This window comes from Scaptodrosophila lebanonensis, unplaced genomic scaffold, assembly GCF_003285725.1.
Source record: "Scaptodrosophila lebanonensis strain 11010-0011.00,11010-0021.00 unplaced genomic scaffold, SlebRS2 tig00000001-arrow-pilon, whole genome shotgun sequence".
NCBI classification, from domain to species: domain Eukaryota; kingdom Metazoa; phylum Arthropoda; class Insecta; order Diptera; family Drosophilidae; genus Scaptodrosophila; species Scaptodrosophila lebanonensis.
Genome location: NW_022060529.1, coordinates 29,745,582 through 29,769,312, shown reverse-complemented (window position 1 = coordinate 29,769,312; position 23,731 = coordinate 29,745,582). Strand labels below are relative to the sequence as shown.

The 23,731-nt window shown below is 37.0% G+C and overlaps 1 protein-coding gene across 2 annotated transcripts in view; it reads left to right on the top strand.

Annotated features, from left to right (window-relative positions):
• Positions 1-23,731, top strand: part of LOC115624967 (protein DEK) — a 44,596-nt gene that overhangs the window by 13,105 nt on the left and 7,760 nt on the right. For both annotated transcript variants that reach the window (XM_030519829.1, XM_030519820.1), the window contains exons 4-7: positions 520-907; positions 984-1,084; positions 1,151-1,312; positions 14,270-14,446. In XM_030519829.1, coding sequence (XP_030375689.1) covers positions 520-907; positions 984-1,084; positions 1,151-1,312; positions 14,270-14,446 — 828 coding nt within the window. The remainder of the gene's footprint in view (positions 1-519; positions 908-983; positions 1,085-1,150; positions 1,313-14,269; positions 14,447-23,731) is intronic.

Here is a 23,731-nt window from a genome sequence, read left to right as displayed (position 1 = left end):
ACCATACATACAATTTTTAATTTTCAAACCGTGTAAAAGCAGAATTAGGTGTTCTTGCCAAATTTGAGTCTAAAAACGCACATACGGCATCTATATGTAATATTTGATGTCTATCTGTTATAGTGTCTGATATTCAGGTGTTCATAAAGACAGACGGACAGATAGTGCTAGATCGACTCGTCTTGTCATGCTGATCAAGAATATATGTATATACTTTGTGGGCTATGCCACGCCTCATTCTGACTGTTACATTTTTCACATCCCGTAAACCTAATATACTCTTATACCTTTTAGGTACAGAGTATAAATATTGTTTTGTGTGAGAAGGTACAGGGTATTTAAGCCCGTTCTTATCAAGATTCATAAAGGTAGGCCTATTCAACAGGAAGTTATAGCTATATATGTAAATATGACCAAGCAGTGTCCGCAGTGTCCACTGCTTTGCACAGGCACATGAGACATAAACATACACATACATAATAAATTATTCATGTTTTTTTTTTTCATATCTCTTTTTAGCTTTGCTTTGGTGCACAAGGCAAAAACAACGTTGTGAAAAAAAATCTGCGTTCGTTTGCTGGTTTCGAATTTTCGAATGACTCAGGAGAATACAGAAAGAAATTGGAAGCTATAAAAAAAATAGACAACAAAGGATTGCGTAGTATTTGCGAAATATTGGTTCTTGACCGGAGAGGTAGCAAGGAAGCTATTGCGGCCCGTATCATTAAATTTCTCATGGAGCCAGATGAGTCGCTTTGTGATGTGGAAGAAGATCAAGAAGAACTTGAGGAGGAGTCGGAAGACGAAGATGAATTTGAGCGTAAATCTAAGATTAGCAGTGGGGGGGCCTGTCGAAATTCTTCCCGGAACTTTAGTGGCCGTCCTCGGCGTTCCACAGCTGGGAAAAGTAAGTGCTTCTGGTGGTCGTTATTATTACTTATGGCTATACATATGTTAAATATTTAATTTTTTTGGGGTTTAAGAAATGTCTGCCTATGTGGACTTCTCAAGTTCTGAAGAGAGCGATCACAAAGTAGCGGTACCCAAAAGAAGACGTCACGATGATTCCGAATCAGGATCTGATGTAAATATTTTAATGTTTACCCTTGACTGAGTGCCATACTCATGGTTGTCACATAATTTTTTGCAGTACAATCCTTCCGCAAATTCGGACTCAGACGCTGGACAGGGAGGTGCTAGTGGTCTCAGACACTCCGTTCGTAGTGGTAGCGGTCGCTTGGCTCGTAAAAGTAGAAAAAACTCAGATTCTGAAGATGTAGACGAATCGGAGCTTTCTGATGCAGAAAGTGATGTAAGTTTCGCCATCTAAATAAATATAATTTTACCTAATATAAGGCTTGTGCATAGAATCTAACAGGCAAAATTAAGCATCTTCGGCCCCATAAAGAATATATAATCAGCATGACGAGAGAATTCGAACTGTCCGTCCGTCTGAATGACCGCTTTGATTTCGGAAAACGCTGAGCCATATTGACCAAATTTGGCATCTCTGACCCCATAAATTATAAATACATCTTAGTTAACATGACGAGACGAATAAAAAAGACGAATCGATAAAGTCATCATGTCCGCCTGTCTGTTTATCTGGATTAACGCTTGGATTTCGTAAACATATTGGTCAAAGTTGGTTTATAAGCACTCCTAATACTATATACCGGAAACATGAGTTGATTATACTCTGTACATAAAATGTACAAGAGAGTATTAGGTTTGCGGGAGCTGAAAATTTAACAGGCAGAAGGAGGCGTGACAGGCCCCACAAAGTATATATATTCTTGAGTAGCATGACGAGACGAGTCGATCTAGCCCTGTCTGTCTGTCTGTCCGTATGAACACCTGGATCTCAGAGACTATAAGCGGTAAAGACACCAAACTTTGCACAAAGATGCCTTATGTGTGTACACTGTGCAAGTTTGTTTTAGTTTTTTGATTCTCCCCCCACTTCCCCCCTATGCGGTTTTCCCGATTCTCCATTTGTATAATCGCCTATATCTCGGAGACTATAAGACCTAGGGATACCAAATTTTAGTCCCAGCAAAGCAGGGATCTCAGAGACTATAACAGCCAGAGACACCAAACTTTGCTCAAAGATGGCTTATGTGTGTACGCTGTACAAGTTTGTTTAATTTTTTTTATTTTCACCCCACTTTCCCCCTATAGGGGTTTTCCCGATTTTCCATTCGTATAATCCTAAGGACATAGAAGAGTTTTTTGAACAGTGGGAGACTCAGTGCCATGCTTTATTTGGCCTATCGATAGTAAGTAAAAGAATGACACTGCTCCAATTAGCATGTCAATTTGTTGCGGTTTATGGGATTGGGGATCGGCCAATTGTATATTTTTTGGGGGCCCTCCACCAGCTGGTGCTCACCGCTTAATCGGGATGATAACCACAAATCGATCCTAAGATCCAAAAATCTGCGGAAAACTCAGTACAATTGACGCGACACTTCACCACACTATGTATTTTTTTCTTGGAACTCACTTTCGTGTTTCCAATGCCGCGCAAGATCATACACGTATCCTTTCGTTTGATCTGTAGCTTTTGAGCTAGATCCAAAGAGGACTTGCGACCCAGAATCTTACAACGCATTTGCTAAATCGAAATCGCCGCTATTTGTTTAAACACTCATGACTGGTGTTGCAAGAACGACACTGACCGAAGCAGTCGAATGCATTGCATGCGAAGTGGAAGAGCTATCTTGAAAATGTGGTGGGTAAGAGGATGGTGGTAGCACAAGATGTTTGCTAGCAGTCTGTGATGAGAACGTTGACACACGCTACAGTTATTTGCCTAACATCTGGCTACTGTGTGGTCTCGTCAAAGACAGTATATGTGCAAAGACGCATCTTTGGAGAAGTCAGACCTTTGTTACACTGACAAGGCCATATACGCCTGGCAAACGCCAATCGAATGGTCGGCTGAATTGCAAAATTGACAAAGGTTATTATGCTCATTTTTCACTGCAATGAACAAATGATTTACTCTTCTAGCATTTTTGAGTCTGAGTATTATTATTCGACTGCCTGCCTTTCGCTTGAGCTTTTATAGCTTCTTCAGCAAAAATATGCTGTTAGCGTCTGTTGAGAGTAGCCTCACACCCTTGCCAGAGCGGAAGCTTTGTGTAGTCGAGCTGCTCTTCCGACGGTAAAAGCTAGGAAGCTGAACTTTGGACTCAAGTATCTTTTAATAGTGTAGGATTTTGGAAAATTCGAGTTCCAAAAGGGGGGGAGTCAGGCTCCAACGTTTGTATGAAAAATCTACAATTTTGATTAACTTCAAACTTAGTTTGTATACTCTCAGAAAAATTCAAAGAAAAACTGTATACTTTTTTTAAAATTTTTTTGGGGACTGAAATATGGGAGTTTTCCTGTAAAAAAAAATGGGGCACAAAAGAAAACAGCGTCAACAGTCCACAGCCCAAACGGCAAGAGCTATGAAGCTGAAATTTGGGCTCAAGGATTCTATCATAGTGAAGGTGCCCACTAAGAAGGGATTTTGGATAATTCAAGCTCCAAAGGGGGGAAAACGAGCTCCAAAGTTTGTTTGAAAAATCCTCATTTTTCAACCGATAGACTTAAAACTTGGTTTCTAAAATCAATAAATCAAAGACTGAATTATTGGGGCTTTTTTGGGGCACAAGAGGAAACCGCGTCAACAGGGCGGTAAGAGCCCAAGCGGTAAGAGTTAGAAAGCTGAAATTTGGGGCTAAGTATCCTATCATAGTGAAGGTGCCCACTAAGAAGGAGGATTTTGGAAAATTTAAGCTCCAAAGGGGGGAAAACGAGCTCCAAAGTTTGTTTGAAAATTCTGCATTTCTGCACCAATCAACCTTAAATCTGATTTTTATAATCTAAAAGAATACAAACAAAACTGTCGAAATTTGTGGTGGAGCTTGAATTATTGAGGTTTTAATATTTATTTACCTTTTCAAATGAAAAGTTTGTGTTATACATGTTTTCCGATCGATTCCAAATTTGGGGACTGTAATATTCGTAACTAAATCTATAACTTTGCTTCAAGGATTTTCAAAATATGCATTTTTCAAATGCAGGCAGAACAAACAATACAAAATTTCAAACAGTTGGGGACAACTAGGTATACACACACACATACAAGCAGCTGTTCGTGTAGTTGCATGCAATTGATTGAAATAGCCAAAGCAAAATCTGAGGCACTAATGTGTGAATGTACACACATACATATGTACACATCTATGTACATGTACACATATATGTATGTATGTATGTTCATTCGTCTTGCACTGACAGAGCAAGAAATGTTAATTAATTAAAAATTATTTAACATTTTTAAAAGTAATTTTGTTGTTGTTTAGTACATTTGGCATTATGGTTTTCATTAGTAACTTTATGCAGAAACAACAAATTACAAATAACGCAAATATCAAATAGTTGGGGACATATATACACACACTCACACACAGAACAAGCAACAGTTCGTGTCTATGTGTGCGGTTCTCTACGTACGGTTGAAAAAGTAAATAGAAACATCCATGCACATGTACATACATATGTATGTATGTATGTATGTATGTATACATTGGACCATCGAGCACTGTTGAGTCATTTACTGTTAAGCCTATTTTGTTAGTGTATTCATGAGATTTACAAAAGCAGAAACACACCTTTTACATTCACAACAATCATGTTTGGAATTGAAGACACAAATTAGTGTTGAATTAAAAAATTTAATACATAATTCTATGTCTGTATATATGTATGTATGTATATGCCTGCATGAAAAATTTAAATGTATGTACATATCAGCGTTGCCGAACGCTCCAATTTTGGCGGGACGTCCCGATTTATAAATCAAAATCAAATGTCCCGCATCGGACTTTTCGGGGATAACTCGACCGTGCGTACAACGTGCTGAGGAAGCACACAGTTAAGTCAGGACTGGCAGTCCGCCCGGTGCGTAACGAAGTTATGTACATATGTATGTATGTACGTATAACCATACATAGTACTTATTGTACTATATTTGCTATTTGGAAAATGAGCTCTTTAATTAACTTTAGAGAGCGTCGAAAGAAGAATATCATATAGTAAATAAACTTACTTGTATAATTATAAGCACATTTTACTTAGCCCAGCAAACACGGGCAAGACCTGCTAGTGACTAAATAAATTAAGATGGCATTAGCGATTCTCTTGTCGTCACCAATTGGCAGAAGTGAGTCATAGGTGGCTGCCACTGTGTTGATCAGGCTGACGCATATGGCTGGGAAATCGTTTGCAGATTGAGAAGTGTCGATATGTTATCATAAAATATAGGGCAGTGATTATTGTACACTTTTTTCCCGTAACTTGGAAGGCACAGCACATGCCTGAAGTGTCACCAGCCAAACATGTATTAAATGATTGAACTTTTCAATGTCATGCAGTGTGTCATCTTTGTGAACGAAAGTTACGGAAAGATTCATGAAATGCTAAAAGTTAGAAGACTGGTTTATTCACTTGAGTGGTATGAGTACCAGGTATCTCTTTTAAAACTTCACTCGAATTGGAATTACACATTTCAAAACCTGCTTGTATATGTAAATATGTCACGTCATTAATTAGCTGGACCGCACTAATAATATCGTGAGCTCCACTTTTATTTCGTTCCAAAAGAAGGGTTCTACAAGGTGTATTCCAAAGTAAACAGGACTTAAAAAAAACTGAACAAATTGTTTTTTCGGCAAAATCAATTTATTTTATTCAAAATAGTCTCCTCAATACAGCTTTTTGCACGATCCAAAAGCTTGTCGAACGAGTGTTTTAGCTCGTTGGCCGGTGTGGCCGCCAGTATGCCGGTGCAGGCCTTTTGAATGGCCTCTACGTCTGCATAACACTTTCCTTTCATAGGCAAATGCATTTTTCCGAAATGGTAGAAATCGCACGGTGCCATATCAGGTGAATACGGAGAGTGGTTAATGGTTAAAATGTGATTTTTGGTCAAATAATCGGTCACAAGCGTCGATCGACGAGAGCAATTTTTGGTTGTCAGTCAATTTGTGCGGAACAAACCGTGCACACACCTTTCGTAAGCCGAAATGTTCGGTCAAAATGCGATAAATCGATGTTTTGGAGATGTTCAATTCCATTTCCACAATTTCAATGATGATTTTGGCTGATTTTTGATGAATTCACGCACAGTTTCGATAGAATTTTCGGTGATCACGAATTTTGATTGGCCCACATGTTGATCGTCATTTATGTCCTCACGACCACTTTGAAAACGTTGAAACCACTCATGCGCTCTGCTACGGGATAGGCAATCATCGCCATAAACTTGTTCTATCAGTTGAAACGTTTCGGTAAAAGTTTTACCAATTTTAAAACCAAATTTAATGTTGGCTCTTTGTTCGAAGCTCATTTTTGCACCGATAACACAAACATACTGACACTTAAAACGCAATAACTTCACTTTCAATCGATGAAATGTTAAGAAATTGTCACTGGACAATCCATAAAGATAGCAGATTCTAACGCACCAGTCTTTTCTTTTCAATGTATTTTTTATCTAAGCACCTTTTACCATCCAAAGAAATAGGATTATCTTTTGGATATGTCAGCTCATGTGATTTCACATGGTCATGTAAAATGCTCATATCATCTTTTTGTTCTTCTTCGTCTTGGTAATTATTTATATGAAATATTTCCATGTATCACCCAACCCAATAGTGTCTTAGTATTGACTGGACCTGTGTAAGATTTATGTTTCACCTTGCGTGCAACAATCAATGACCAATTATCCTGTGCCAATAATGATACGCGAAATCAGTAAACCCTTTTATTAAATGCCCAATTGTCAGTCAAGTCCTCTATTTTTATAGTTTGTTTTGGCAAATTTAAACCCGTCACAGCTTTAACGTTGCTTACATTAAATATTTTTGAATTTTTTCCCTTGATGCGGACGCTTCGAATCGTCCTGCTCATAAACCTCATTATTTGTCCATTGTATTTTGAAATGTTTGGTCGGTCCCTCCAACTCTAATTCATTGACTAACTGGTGATGAATTAAAGTAACTGTATAAGCTTCGTCTAACAGTGCGTCTATGTCATCTGCCTTCTATGGGCCCGTGAGAGTTACGGGACTTATTTTAAGTAAAACCTGACTTGACAACCTGACATCATTGATATTAAATTTTTTCTCTATTGCCTGATTGATCAATTAAATTCTCATGTGAGACGAGACTTTGATTTGCCAAGTGTTGTCGTTTGTCTTTGTGCAAAAGGGTGTTATGAGTGTAGGTACAATTATTAATTCTACAAGTTTTTTTGCGTTTACAATCTCTCATTGAATAATGATTGCCCAAACAAACGATACATAAATAATTTTGAGAAATATGTTGCCAACGTTTGACAATATCTAAGTTTTTAAATTTTTCGCATAGTGATACATAATGATTCTTCATATTACAGAAACTACAAACTTTGTCTTGTTTAGGTTGAATTGGCTGACTAGCAATCGTCAAGTTGAGTCTTTCCACTTTGCTTGACCAAATCCTAAAGCTTGAGCAGCTTTGGCCTTTTCACCAAGCCACTTATGAAAAATTATTATTTTCGGATCTTTGTCTTTTCTTTAGTGAAAGTGTGACAATGACAATAATTTGTGAATTAAATTGGTAACTAGATCATATAATTAACTAGCAGGTATTGCCCGTCTTAACCCGGCTCAATATGTTTCCAATTGTATTTATTTTGTGTGTGCATAACCTACCCATATGTTTTCACCTTAAAGGTTACCAGTAGGAAGGCATTTAAGGTATTTAAATGAACATTTTCTGTTCTTGACAAAAAATTGTTCAGTAGTCCGTTACATTTTAGTTCTTGACAAACTATTTCGTTAAACGAACATGACCACTATAACTAATATTTTTTAAAGCTCGTTTTCCCCCCTTTGGAGCTAGAATTTTCCAAAAGCCTTTCTTAGTGTGCTCCTACACTATGATGGATACTATGAAACGATGCTTGAGTCCAAATTTAAATTCACATTTGAGTCTTTTCGTGCCATATTGAGTCAATACGGCCACGCACAAACTCGGAATATGAAACACGGCACTCGTGTCAATGCCGTGCAGCGATGAGCCACGATCAAAAAGCACTGGCACCGATACCATCAAAATATCGAAGTTTGAATGCAATAAGCAGAATATTTAAATAACAAAATCTAATTATTTATTGACATCAATAAGAACAAATCATATACATACATACATCTGCCCGCAATGCGAAGCAGAATATGCGTAGCTCCGTTATTCGGTTTCTGCTTTACTATCGCTTACGCAGTCGTTGCCTAGCGACGGTAACTGTAAACTTTTGGCGTTTTGTCTTTGCAATTAACAGTTAATGGTCAAAACGAAAGAAGAAGAGCGAGCCAATGACTTGCAGTTGTTGTTGTTTTTAGAGCATTATTTTTTTTTACAATCAAACAACTGTGTTCGATTGTACATACATGCTATATTCATACACAGGCATACATACATATGTACATATGTACATATGTTTCTCTTTACCGCACACATAGACACGAACTGTTGCTTGTTGTGTGTGAGTGTGTGTATGTGATGTCCCCAACTATTTGATATTTGTTGTTGCTGCATAAAGTTATTAATGAAAACACTAATGCCAAATGCACTAAACAAAGAAAAAATTACTTTTAAAAATGTTATATTATATAATTTTCAATTAATTAACATTTCTTGCTCTGTCAGTGCAAGACGAATGTACATACATACATATGTAGATACATATGTACATACATAGATGTGCACATATGTATGGACATTCACACATTAGTGTCTCACATGTTGCTTTGGCTATTTCAATCGTTTGCACGCAACTACACGAACAGCTGTTTGTATGTGTGTATATGTATACTTAGTTGTCCCCAACTGTTTGATATTTTGTATTGTTTGTTCTGCCTGCTTTTGTAAAATGCATATTTTGAAAATCCTTGAATGCAAAGTTGTAGATTTAGTTACGTAGATTACATTATCCAAATTTTAAATCGATCGGACTAAATTTATAACAAAAACTTTTCATTTGAAATAGTGAATAAATATTAAAACCCCAATAATTCAAGCTCCAACACAAATCGAAAATCCGAGTATGCAGTTTTGTTTGTATCCTTTAATTGATTTTAGAAACTAAGTTTTAAGTCGATCGGTTGAAAAATGCGGATTTTTCAAACAAACTTTGGAGCTCGTTTTCCCCCCTTTGGAGCTCGAATTTTCCAAAATCCCTTCTTAGTGCGCATCTACACCATAATAGGATACTTGAGCCCAAATTTCAGCATCCTAGCTTTTACCGTTTGGGCTGTGGGCTGTTGACGCGGTTTCCTTTTGTGCCCCAAGAAAACCCCAATAATTCAAGCTCCAACACAAATTTCGAAAATCTAAGTATGCAGTTTTGTTTGTATCCTTTAATTGATTTTAGAAACTAAGTTTTAAGTCGATTGGTTGAAAAATGCGGATTTTTCAAACAAACTTTGGAGCTAATTTTCCCCCCTTTGGAGCTCGAATTTTCCAAAATCCCTTCTTAGTGCTCATCTACACCATGATAGGATACTTGAGCCCAAATTTCAGCATCCTAGCTTTTACCGTGTGGGCTGTGGGCTGTTGACGCGGTTTGCTTTTGTGCCCCAACATTTTTTTTACAGGAAAACTCCCATATTTTAGGCCCCAAAAAAAATATGAAAAAACCAAGTAAACAGTTTTTCTTGGAATTGGAATTGGAGTATACAAACTAAGTTTAAAGTTAATCAGATGAAAACTGTAGATTTTTCATACAAACGTTGGAGCCTGTTTTCCCCCTTTGGAGCTCGAGTTTTCCAAAATCCCTTCTTAGTGGGGACCTAGACTATGAAAGGATACTTGAGTCCAAATTTCAGCTTCCTAGCCTTTACCGTTTGGGCTGTGCGTTGATCACCAATCATTCAGTCAGTCAGTCAGTCCCTAACAAACAGACTTGCCCAATCGCCGACACACAAATTTCGCCCAGTTTGTTTAATTAATACACAGTCATGTGGTACTTATTTGAAACAAGAATTACATGAAATCTATATTTTATCTTTGAGTTTCGTTTGACTCACAAAACAAGACTCAGCAAAATGTGATATTCAAAAAATGTAATGTTCATTTGGGCCAAAGGGGCATCTCTATTGTGCGGTTGTTTTGGATTCTTTGTGAAAATGCTAGTGTTTTAAGTAGTGTTTAAGTGTTTTACTAATTTAATAATATTTACATAGGATATACAAAATATTTTTGATGCAGATGGTCGAAAGACCACGTTATTACCTCGAGCCAGTCAGTTAAGGCATCGAAGGACCATGTTATTACCTGTTTTAGGTGTATAGTTTTACAATTGTAAGTTGTAATACCCGGCTCTAAAGGCCCATACCATACCATCAAAGTTCGAGCACCACAAATAAACACAGGTTAATTTTCGTGTTTTTACTAATTTAACACAACTAAATCCATATATTTCTACTTATATGTAGATACTTATAAAACGGTACAAAATGAAATACATAATTGCGTCTGTGCGCCGGTGGCAACTTCTTCAGATAGACTCTCAACGATCACTTCTCGTCATACACTCATTAGATAGGGCCATGTCAATTTAATTTCACATTTTTTCTTATCATATCGATATCGGCAAGGGGTGCAGGTGAACGGGTATACTATTTTTGTGCGAGTGTTTGTAACACAGAAAGAGGCATGGCAGACCCCTTAAAGTATATCTTGATCAGGGTGACCAACCGATTTGATATAGCCATGTCCGCCTGTCTGTATGTCCGTCCGCCTGTATGAACGTAAGGATCTCAGAAAGTATAAGAGCTAGAATAACCAAACTTGGTATCCAGAATTCCCCTAATTCTGAGAAAGGACGAGTTGCGATTTTCCATAACTCCCGTTATTCTTCGAATTTTAAAATTCAAATTTGGGTTTTACAACCTGTTAGTGATTAGGTAGATTTCGAAGAGGTTTAACCATAAATCTCTGTCCAAGCTCTGCCCACAACTGTACATAAACATTAGTTAATTATTTTAAATTAATTTTTTAAAATTACTTTGTAAAAATTAAAAAATTTTTTTTTTCTGTTTTGTTGGAGCGAGTACAGGGTATTTAAGAGTTGAGGCCGCTGTAGTATTCCTTTCTTATTTTTGTTAATAATTTTTCTTAGTGGGGACCTAGACTATGAAAGGATACTTGAGTCCAAATTTCAACTTCAACTTTCAACTTAGCCTTTACCGTTTGGGCTGTGCGTTGATCACCAATCATTCAGTCAGTCAGTCAGTCAGTCAGGACAAACTGTTTTATATATATAGATTTGATTATTTTCTCCAAGTCTTTTACAGCTGGAAAATTTTGACCTTGTTCTATCAAATGTCGTATAATATGATTCGATCACCAAATCTTTCTTTTAGAATATCAATTATATACAGGGATGCGACAGAAAACTCTTGTGGTTTCGGATATAGTTGTTTTTGAAAACTCCCAAAAAATACGTCAGTGCTACAGCACTTCGAAAGATTTCACTTTTTCGAACCTCCAAGCCAGCTGTCAGCAACAACTGACTTATTTTGGGAAAATCCTCTAACGCACTTAGCTTTCAGCAACAGCCGACTGTCGACGAGTACATTTGACTGACTAATTGTGTTTAAAATCTGTAACGTACCATGTTAAATAGAAAACAAGTAAAAAAGCTAATGTCGGGTGTCCCGACTTTGAAATACTCTGTACATATGCTTAGAATATTTATAAAAATTAAAAAAAGTAAGAGAATTAAAAAAAAAATTTTTTTTGATCGATTTTACCTCTTTTGGTATTCGAACTCACGTAAAGGGTGTATAATTGCACATATGTATACAAAGCAATTGCGTCTATGTGAGTGTATGTATGTTTAAGCGCGTCTATTCGTGTCTGTGTAAGCATGTTCGCAGTCAACCAAAGCACCAGCATCAACAACAGCCGCGGGCAGCGCTTGGGCAGCGCTGTCGCAGCAAATATATTTATGGCAAGAACTTCTTGTTAAATCGGTCTATCATGATGAAACTTGGCCTACCGACACATATTTACTAACTGTTACTAACTGGTATTAGCAAAATTTTAGTTCGAAATTCCAAGAATTACGGGAGTTAGAGAAAATCGCGATTTGCATGGGAGAGGGGGGAGGGAGGGAAATTCCAAAATGCACATTTTCTGCGTATTCACATAAGGCATCTGGGACTAAAATATGGTGTTCGTAGGTCTTATAGTCACCGAGATATAGGCGATTATACGAATGGAAAATCGGAAAAACCCCCATAGGGGGGAAGTGTGGGGAAAATCAAAAAAATAAAACAAACTTGCACAGCGTACACATATAACGCATCTTTGTGCCATTTGGTGTCTCTACCTCTTATAGTCTCTGAGATTCAGGTGTTCATACGGACAGACGGACAGACAGACAGGGCTAGATCGACTCGTCTCGTCATGCTGATCAAGAATATATATAGTTACATTTTTCAGCTCCCGCAAACCTAATATACTCTTGTACATTTTATGTACAAATGCCTTCAGTTAGTTATTATGTGTCCGTATACCAAGTTCCACTATGATAGACCGATTTAACAAGAAGTTATAGCCATAAATATATTTGCTGCTGCAGCGCTGCTCAAGCGCTGCCCGCGGCTGTTGTTGATGTTGCTGTTTGGTTGACTGCCAACATGTTTACACAGACACGAATATACGAGCATATACATACATACACTCACATAGACGCAATTACTTTGTATATGGCAATTATACACCCTTTACGTGAGTTCGAATACCAAAAGAGGTAAAATCGACGATTTGCAAAAACTAGCATTTGAAATTTAATTCAGAAATTACAAAAATGTACATACATTTTGATTCCCTGGTTCGTATTGTATTCAAATGGCAGCTTATGACCATTAACATTTTCCCTAACAAACAGACTTGCCCAATCGCCGACACACAAATTTCGCCCAGTTTGTTTAATTAATACACAGTCATGTGGTACTTATTTGAAACAAGAATTACATGAAATCTATATTTTATCTTTGAGTTTCGTTTGACTCACAAAACAAGACTCAGCAAAATGTGATATTCAAAAAATGTAATGTTCATTTGGGCCAAAGGGGCATCTCTATTGTGCGGTTGTTTTGGATTCTTTGTGAAAATGCTAGTGTTTTAAGTAGTGTTTAAGTGTTTTACTAATTTAATAATATTTACATAGGATATACAAAATATTTTTGATGCAGATGGTCGAAAGACCACGTTATTACCTCGAGCCAGTCAGTTAAGGCATCGAAGGACCATGTTATTACCTGTTTTAGGTGTATAGTTTTACAATTGTAAGTTGTAATACCCGGCTCTAAAGGCCCATACCATACCATCAAAGTTCGAGCACCACAAATAAACACAGGTTAATTTTCGTGTTTTTACTAATTTAACACAACTAAATCCATATATTTCTACTTATATGTAGATACTTATAAAACGGTACAAAATGAAATACATAATTGCGTCTGTGCGCCGGTGGCAACTTCTTCAGATAGACTCTCAACGATCACTTCTCGTCATACACTCATTAGATAGGGCCATGTCAATTTAATTTCACATTTTTTCTTATCATATCGATATCGGCAAGGGGTGCAGGTGAACGGGTATACTATTTTTGTGCGAGTGTTTGTAACACAGAAAGAGGCATGGCAGACCCCTTAAAGTATATCTTGATCAGGGTGACCAACCGATTTGATATAGCCATGTCCGCCTGTCTGTATGTCCGTCCGCCTGTATGAACGTAAGGATCTCAGAAAGTATAAGAGCTAGAATAACCAAACTTGGTATCCAGAATTCCCCTAATTCTGAGAAAGGACGAGTTGCGATTTTCCATAACTCCCGTTATTCTTCGAATTTTAAAATTCAAATTTGGGTTTTACAACCTGTTAGTGATTAGGTAGATTTCTAAGAGGTTTAACCATAAATCTCTGTCCAAGCTCTGCCCACAACTGTACATAAACATTAGTTAATTATTTTAAATTAATTTTTTAAAATTACTTTGTAAAAATTAAAAAATTTTTTTTTTCTGTTTTGTTGGAGCGAGTACAGGGTATTTAAGAGTTGAGGCCGCTGTAGTATTCCTTTCTTATTTTTGTTAATAATTTTTCTTAGAATGACCGATTTAGATGATTCTAAAAAATTTCTCTTCGACTGTCTTACCTTCTCAGAAACCGAAACGTAAGCGCATTGCACCACCAAAGCGGGGGCGGCCGCCTGTTGCAGCCGTATCAAGTCGCCGTGGACGCGGACGTATCGCTGCTGCACAGAAACGCAAGAACTCAGAAAGCGAAATATCTGAAATATCAGAAGAAGAAGTGTCTGAGTTTGCCAGCGAACAAAGCGAGGTAAGTCGTTTGAAATCCACTATTCGTATACCCTGTACCCAAAGGTATACCCAAAGTGTATACTAGTTTTGTGCGAATGTATGTAACACACAGAAGGAGGCGTGGCAGACCCCACAAAGTACATATATTTTTGATCAGGCTGAAAAGAGTGTCGATATAGCCATATCAATGACCCACTTTGACCCACTCCCCCGCTATTCATGATTTCCTATTTCCAAATTATATGTATATATATATATATATATATATATATGTATGCATTACAAATTTTTATTAAGAAAGATTATCTTATCAATATTTGAGGTAAGAAGCCGAGTTCGTCGCTCATTTAAAATATGTCCAGAAGTGGAAAAAACTCGTTCGCTTGTTGCAGAGCTGACAGGGATATTGAGTATATGTCTTGATAATTGCCTGAGCATTTCAAAATTTGTTGCATTTTTCCAGAAGGTTAGCACACAAATTCCTGGATCAACAACACTACTTATATAGTCATCTATTTAAATATCCATTCTTGAAAATCATTCAGAAAAGTCGTTGACTATTAGGTGCTTCGTTTTCTGTTTCAAATGCTAATTCGTTATTTAAGCTATCATTTATTTCAGCTAGCATCGATTTTAGTGTCAGAATGACGTGCCCCTTTTTATCGGAACTTAAAAAGTTCATTTCCTTAAAAGGTGGATTCAAAAATAATCCCAATAAATGAACTGTGGTTAGTTCAAAACGTTTTTTTAAAGAAGTTAAGGTCAGATTCTTTAGTTTTGTTACAACAGCGTCGCAGTGGTTCTTAAGCTTTTCAGACCACAACGCAAATATGACAATTGTTGATTCCTTTTCAGAACTAAGCTTCTCTGAGCATACTTTAAATGGCCTGAGAAAATTCACAAGGTCATGCATCAGGTCAAAGTCAATCTCTGAAATACGTTTTAATTCATTTTGTTCCAGTAACAAATGCTAGATTTCTGATTTAACATCATAACTGCTATTTAGCATAATATAGATTGAATTCCATCTTGTGCTCACTTCCTGTTTTAAAGTTTTGCTCAGCTTGCAATTAAGCTCTGAATGTTTAAAATATTTTATCAATTTTTTGGAGCTATCAATTAGTAAGTCAATTTTACTGACTTCTTGTTTTTCGAATATGTCATGCATAACTAAATTAAGATTGTGATATGCACAAGAAAGCCTTTTGTGGTGGCTAAATGCGGAAACAACTTTTGAACCATTGTCTGTTACTACGACACTACTCTTAAGACTGTTTCGTAGCACATATTCATCAAGTATAGAGTTAACTTGTTCCAAAATGTTAGATCCTGTTTTAGAAAGTACAAATTCTTTTACACCTAACATAGCAACTTTAAGTTCAAATGAATCTGTAATATAGTGGACACTAAGACATATGAAAGTCCGCTGTGTATATATATCTGTCCAAAGGTCGGTGGTAAATGCCAACTGCTGCTTAGCGAGGTCAATCTTAAGCTTAGCCTTAATATTATCATATGTCGCAGACAAGAATTTTGTTGATAATGTTTTTCTTGATACAATCAATTGTGTTCCATATTTCGCTCCAATGTTAAGTATTGCTTGTGCATACTCCTTTAATCCAATACCTGAAAACGTTAATATTATGTATGTATAAATGCACGTGGTTATATTTGAGAGGTTAAGTGATACACGATTCTTCTGTAACTGAGAGTGGCCGCAAGTCTTTTGTCACAAACATCAGCTGTTTTCTGGCAAGATTTTCAAGCACATGATTCGGCACAAACTTTTTAGAAAATACGTTGAGGGTTGATTGTGTAGGTGAAATGGGCCTTGCGCACTTGTGTCGCAGAAGTGTGCCTGTTCCAGTTTTCGACGTGTAAGCAAAAATAGCTTTACATTTGCTGCAGCAAACAAATTCCTCCAGATTATTGTTGTACTCAATTTGTGCAAACGTTTTCCACACCACGCCTTTTCTTTTTTCGGGCGTAATTAACTTGCAACGCGGATCATTATTACAGATTGCATCTTGCAATTTTACTTTACCCAAAGGGTACAAGGGTATATTAGTTTTGTGCGAGTGCACATGGAACACACAGAAGGAGGCTTGGTAGACCCCACAAAGTATATATATTGTTGATCAGCATGACAAGCCGAGTCGAGTCGAGCCGTCTGTCCGTCTGTCTGTCTGTATGAACGCAAGGATCTCCGAAAGTATAAGAGCTAGAATAACCAAACTTGGTATACAGATTCTCCTGAGACCGAGAAAGGACGAGTTTGTTCATTTTTTGTGATCCACCCCCCCACTCCCCCCTTATTAACGATTTTCTATAACTCCCGTAATTCTTGCAATTTTGAACTAAAATTTGGTAGTCACATTAGGTTAGTAATTATATATCCGTATACCAAGTTTCATTATGATAGAATGATCGGAAAGAAAGTTATAGCCATATAACCAGGCCCAATGCACACAAACATACATATGTACAAGTACACAAACACGTATAAGGCACGATTCTGATGTAAATGTATATGTATGCATGCATAGAATATTTTATATTTAATTTAGTTAATTAAATTAATTAAGTTAATTTATTTAATTAAATTAATTAATTAATTAAGTTACTTTTTTGTGGGGTGGTACAGGGTATTTAAGAGTTGAGCCTGCTCGACTTTAGCATTCCTTTCTTGTTGGGACATCGTTACATGAATTGTCTAAAAACGTGTACAGCTTGTGTTCTTAATATGAACAAACGCTTGAAAGTGATCGAATTATCGATATATTTCGATTATTTACCTAACATTCGTTTTTTTCTATTACTTTAGTAGTTCATTCTATTTTGGGTTATGTTCGTGTTTCGTCGTGCATGTTTTGTCGTTCCTTTTTGGCTCAACACGAACACGCACGAAATCGGAATTTGCAACACGAACACGCGGGCCCACGTGTGGCACCAAGTGCCACGACAAAAAACACGGCCCGTGCCCAACTCCTCTGCACACATACATACATATTTACAAGTACACAAGCCGTTCAACAGAATAGGTTCCAAGAAAGCTGCTAAAATTTCGTCCAATATTTCGGCTTGTACTGCACATACATTTTTTGTATACCCTGTACCCAAAGGGTAAAAGGGTATACTAGTTTTATTCGAATGTATGTAACGCATAAAAGGATGCGTGTCAGACCCCGCAAAGGAAATATATTATTGGTCAGTAAGACGAGTCGATATAGCCATGTCCGTCTGTCCATATGAACGCAAAAGTATATGAACTCAGAAAGTATATGAGCTAAAATAATCAAACTTGGTATCTAGATTCTCCTAATACCGAGAAAGTATGAGTTTGAGTTCGTATTTTCGTATTTTTTCCATAACTCATGTAATTTTTGGAATTTCGAAGTAAAATTTTGTAACTACATCCCGTTAGTGATTATGTGTCTGATTGCGGTGTCAGTAACTGGATTTTTCATACCATACTTTAGGAATTTTGCTTTCGTTTTACATTCGCTAAAAACGCTGCATATTTTTGGCTCATCAAAATAGGTTCACAACTTCAGTTTTACATTGTGATCGACAGCGTGAAGTAAATGGTGCCAACTTTTTATAGCCTGTACCCAAAGGGTGCAAGGCTATACTAGTTTTGTGCGCATGTATGTAACACACAGAAGGAGGCGCGGCAGACCCCACAAAGTATATATATTCTTGATCAGGATGAGAAGCCGAGTGGATATAGCTTTGTCCGTCCGTCCGTCTGTCCGTATGAACGCAAGGATCTCAGAAAGTATAAGAGCTAGAATAACCAAACTTGGTTTCCATATTCTCCTAAGACCGAGAAAGTACGAGTTTGAGTTTTTTTTCGATGCACCCCCCCACTCTCCCGCAATTCATGTTTTTTCTTATAACTTCCGTAATTCTCGGAATTTTGAAATAAATTTTGGTAGGTACATCCAGTTAGTACTAATGTGTCCTGCAGCTCTGTCGGCAGCGTTGCCCGCAGCTGTTGTTGTTGTTGCTGCTTTGGTTCAACTTTGTGCTGCATACATACACGCATATAAACACGCATAGGTACGTGATGTAAATGTATGCTGTTAAAACTGAACATAAACATGTATTCTAATTTAATTTAATTAATTAATTCATTCATTCATTCATTTTTTTTAATAATTTAATTTTTTTTTTAATTTTTCTTTTTTGTGGAGAGTACAGGCTATTTTACTGTCGGGCTTGCTCGACTGTAGCGTTCTATCTTGTTTTCTATTAAAATTAGAAGTATTTACCGCCGGTTTTTTTTGTAGAATGGGTCGTGGAAAACAATTAAATGACTTTGAAAAGGGTCAATTAATCAAATAATTCCGGCCTAAATCAGCGCGAATTCGCACTGAAAATCTGAAGAAGTCAAAATGTTATTGGTAAATTTGTGCGCAATGAAGAATCTCACGGCAAATATATGAAAGAAGGGTCTCCGCATGCGACAACTCGAGCTGAAAGGAGACTAATTCTTAGAACCGCGTCTAATTCCTAAGGTTCTGCGGCCAAAATCAGGGAAGAATGCGGGGTTAGCGCAAGTTTAGCAACGGTAAAATGCATTATTCCGAGTGCCAAGCATTTGAAGAGGCTAAAAATAAAAAGAAAACCACCTCTCAATGGCACACGTAAGGTGCCGCCTACGATTTGCCAGAAAACACATGACCTGGGACAAGCAATGGAAGAATGTAATTTTTTCCGATGATAAAAGTTCAGCCTGGATGGACCGGATGGCTACAAATGATGGATTTCTACTATCATGACCTACGAAAGGAAGAATGTGTTTTGAGTCGAAAACACAGTTGTGTAGGCGACGAAATAGTGTGGAGTGCGCTCCCATTCATACCGCAAGAGTTGTAAAACAGTGGATCAAGGACCAAAATGTTGAGTTGCTCGAGTGGCCGCCATATTCACCTGATCTGAATTTTATCGAAATCATTTGGGGATGGTTGTCTCGAAAAGTATACGAGGGAGGGAGACAATTCAGTGGTACTGAGAGACTAATTGACTCCATAAAGAAATCCTAGGTATTAAATCGATTGCAGTCCTGGAAAATTATTATAAGTCATTAAAAATCGAATCTTTGAAATTATTGCAAACAAAGGTGGAAGTACTAAATACTAATGTACTCGTAATTAGTGTTGCGTCATCAACGCGACGCAAACAGACATTCAATTAAATATCTTGGCAACACATATAGGTCAATCTAAGCTGACATCAGCATACTTAAGCTCAGGATCAATGCTTGCACCTCATTATTGTGAAACCACCATCAGATTAGTTTACGTAGCTGTGCGGGGTCAACTTACATTCGATTAAGAAGTATTGGGCAATGGTATAGAAACGGTAAATGTAAATACTTTGGGTCAATACGGGAACCGCTGATCTTTTATCACACCATCCGGTATCCTTGGTCACTGCAAACTTCCTGCGTCGTTTCACTCAAGCGCAACCAGGACAACGGTGCTACTCGCACCTACTGGACGACGAAGGTCCACTGAAGCAGCAAGGCCACAAGTGCCTTTAATTAAACGGACCACGAGTGTCCAGCCAAATATCAAACCGGACCACTGGGATCCCGCCTTGATCAACAGAAGGACAACAAGCATCCTTTGGCTAAAATCGTCAGGACCAGGATCGTTCTGCCGATTCGCAGTAACACACGTGTGCGAATAAACAATTAGTATATTCATATTCTGGCAACCCTGTTGAAATCGGTCGTGTTTATTTTGAGCTCTGTTATTTATCGTTCTTTAAAATATCTGAACTTTTTGCCAAAGTACAACTTTATTAAGTTTACACATATGGTTTACACATGGTGACTGATTGCCAGCGAATGCTTTGCATAATCGATTGTGTCTAACAAACGCTAAACCTCCATGTGCAGTGAACAAGTGACTTTTGTTGTCTCTTACTATCAGTGTATTCACATTTCGGTGCTCTTTTATACGAACAACAAAAACAAATTTTTTTTCTCATCGACTGTGCCCTTATCCTTGATCAAAAAATTCAACTTTTAGTGGTGACGTGTTGAAATTCTAAAATAGAGTCAAAACATATCCATTCCCGAATTTTGTGAATAAAATCTTCGTTTTAAATCGATTAAAAACATTTTTGCTAATTTCTTTGAATTTGTGTTTGTGCCATTCATACAAGGTGCGTTCCAAAGTAAACAGGACTTTTTGAATCTAGCGCCCCTGGTGGCGCTATCTATATGTCGACTGTTGCGTTAGAATATGGTTATACGTACATACATACAAACATATGTATATATCTTCGTTACGCACCGGGCGGACTGCCAGTCCTGACTTAACTGTGTGCTTCCTCAGCATGTTGTACGCACGGTCGAGTTATCCTCGAAAAGTCCCATGCGGGACATTTAATTTTGATTTATAAATCGGGACGTCCCGCCAAAATTGGAGCGTTCGGCAACGTTGATATGTACATATGTACATTTAAATTTTTCATGCAGCCATATACATCTCTATATATATGAAACAGTTTGTCCTGACTGACTGATTGGCAATCAACGCACAGCCCAAACGGTAAGAGCTAGGAAGCTGAAATTTGGACCGAAGATCCCTCTTATAGTGAAAGTGAGCACTAAGAAGGGGTTTCGGAAAATTCGAGCTCCAAAGGGCGGAAAACGAGCTCCGATTAACTTCAAACTTAGTTTGTATACTCTCACAAAGAATACAAAAAAAAAACTCTATACTTGGATTTTCAATATTTTTCGTGCGGCCTGAATAATTTTCCGGTGGAAAATTCGGTAAACGAAAAGCTATTTGCAAAAATGGAAAATTCGAACCCCAAAGGGGGGAAACGGGCTCCAACGTTTGTATGAAAAATCTACAATTTTCATCCAATTAACTTCAAACTTAGTTTGTATACTCTCAAAAAGAATACAAGATAAACTTCATTTTTCACCATTTTTCCTGGGGCATGAAAAAGGGGGGGTTTTCCGTGGAAAAATTGCAACACAATCAACACCCCACAGCCCAAACGGTAAAAGTAAGGAAACTGAAATTTAGGCTCAAGTATCCTGTCATAATATAGGTGCTCACTAAGAAGGGTTTTTCGAGCTCCAAAGGGAGGAAAACGAGCTCCAAAGTTTGTTTGAAAAATCCGCATTTTTCTACCGATCGACTTAAAACTTAGTTTCTAAAATCAATTAAAGAATACAAACAAAACTGCACACTTAGATTTGTGTTGGAGCCTGAATTATTGGGGTTTTAATATTTATTCACTATTTCAAATGGAAAGTTTGTGTTATAAATTTAGTCCGATCGATTTAAAATTTGGGTAATGTAATCTACGTAACTAAATCTACAACTTTGCATTCAAGGATTTTCAGTTCGTTTCACAGTTCGTGTCAAATATAAAATAGTTGGGGACATCACATACACACACTCACACAGACAACAAGCAACAGTTCGTGTCTATGTGTGCGGTTCTCTACGTACGGTTGAAAAAGTAAAGAGAAACATATGTACATATGTATGTATGTATGCCTGTGTATGGATATAGCATGTATGTACATTCGTATTAATGTGTACATTGGGCAATCGAACACAGTTGTTTGATTGTAAAAAAAAATAATGCTCTAAAAACAACAACAACTGCAAGTCATTGGCTCGCTCTTCTTCTTTCGTTTTGACCATTTAATGTTAATTGCAAAGACAAAACGCCAAAAGTTTACAGTTACCGTCGCTAGGCAACGACTGCGTAAGCGATAGTAAAGCAGAAACCGAATAACGGAGCTACGCATATTCTGCTTCGTTCTTATTCTGATTTGTTCTTATTGATCTCAATAAATAATTAGATTTTATTATTTAAATATTCTGCTTATTGCATTCAAACTTCGATATTTTGATGGTATCGGTGGCTTCAACTATCGAAAGTTTTACTCTAGCAAATTGAGATGGGAATTGTCAGTGCTTTTTGATCGTGCCGTGTTTCATATTCCGAGTTTGTGCGTGACCGTATTGACTCAATATGGCACGAAAAGACTCAAATGTGAATTTAAAATTAGGATATACCCTTATAATTATTCCCCTTATAATTATTCCCCTTTTTTGAACATAGTCTATCTTAAAACATTGCGTTATCTCTATATATAAAACAGTTTGTCCTGACTAATTGGTGATCAACGCACGGCCCAAACGGTAAAAGATGAAATTTGGACTCAAGTATCCTTTCATAGTATCCACCATAGTGTAGGAGCACACTAAGAAAGGCTTTTGGAAAATTCTAGCTCCAAAGGGGGGAAAACGAGCTTTAAAAAATATTAGTTATAGTGGTCATGTTTGTTTAACGAAATAGTTTGTCAAGAACAAAAATGTAACGGACTACTGAACAATTTTTTGTCAAGAACAGAAAATGTTCATTTAAATACCTTAAATCCCTTCCTACTGGTAACTTATAAGGTGAAAACATATGGGTAGGTTATGCACACACAAAATAAATACATACAATTTGAAACATTATATTGAGTCGGGTTAAGACGGGCAATACCTGCTAGTAATGCCTATAAAAGCACACGCACATACATATGTAAGTATGACATTGTCATGACCTACCTCAACTTGTATTTATGCACAAGCAATTTTGTTGAACGACTATTTCCTATTTTTGTTTGATTGACTTGCATATTAATTTAAAAATATTTGGTAAAAATCAGTTGGCATTTAAATCAAATTAATTTTAAAATATTTGTTTAAAAATATTTTATTTAATTTAATATGTACATTTAAGGGTTTCAAAATCTAGTAAAATTTGTAAAACTGGTGTATTGAACAAATAAAAATACATATACGTTTATATGTATGTTTGCACATCTTTTGATAATTCAATATATGTATTTTCTTTTTCTGACACCCTGTACCCAAAGGGTAAAAGGGTATATTAGTTTTGTGAGAGTGTGCATGTAACACACAGAAAGAGGCGTGGCAGACCCCACAAAGTATATATACAAGTATTATTGATCAGGGTGACAAGCCGAGTCGATATAGCCATGTCCTTCTGTCCGTCCGTCCGTCTGTATGAACGCAAGGATCTCAGCAAGGTCAAGAGCAAAAATAACCAAACTTGGTATCCAGATTCTCCTACGTTCGAGAAAGGACGAATTTGTGTTTTTTTTCTGATACCCCCCCACTCCCCCGCAATTCATGTTTTTCATAACTCCTGTAATTCTTGGAATTTGGAACTCAAATTTTGCATATATATACAGTTAGTGATTATGTGTCCGTATGTTAAGTTTCATCATGATCGGTCAATTGAATTG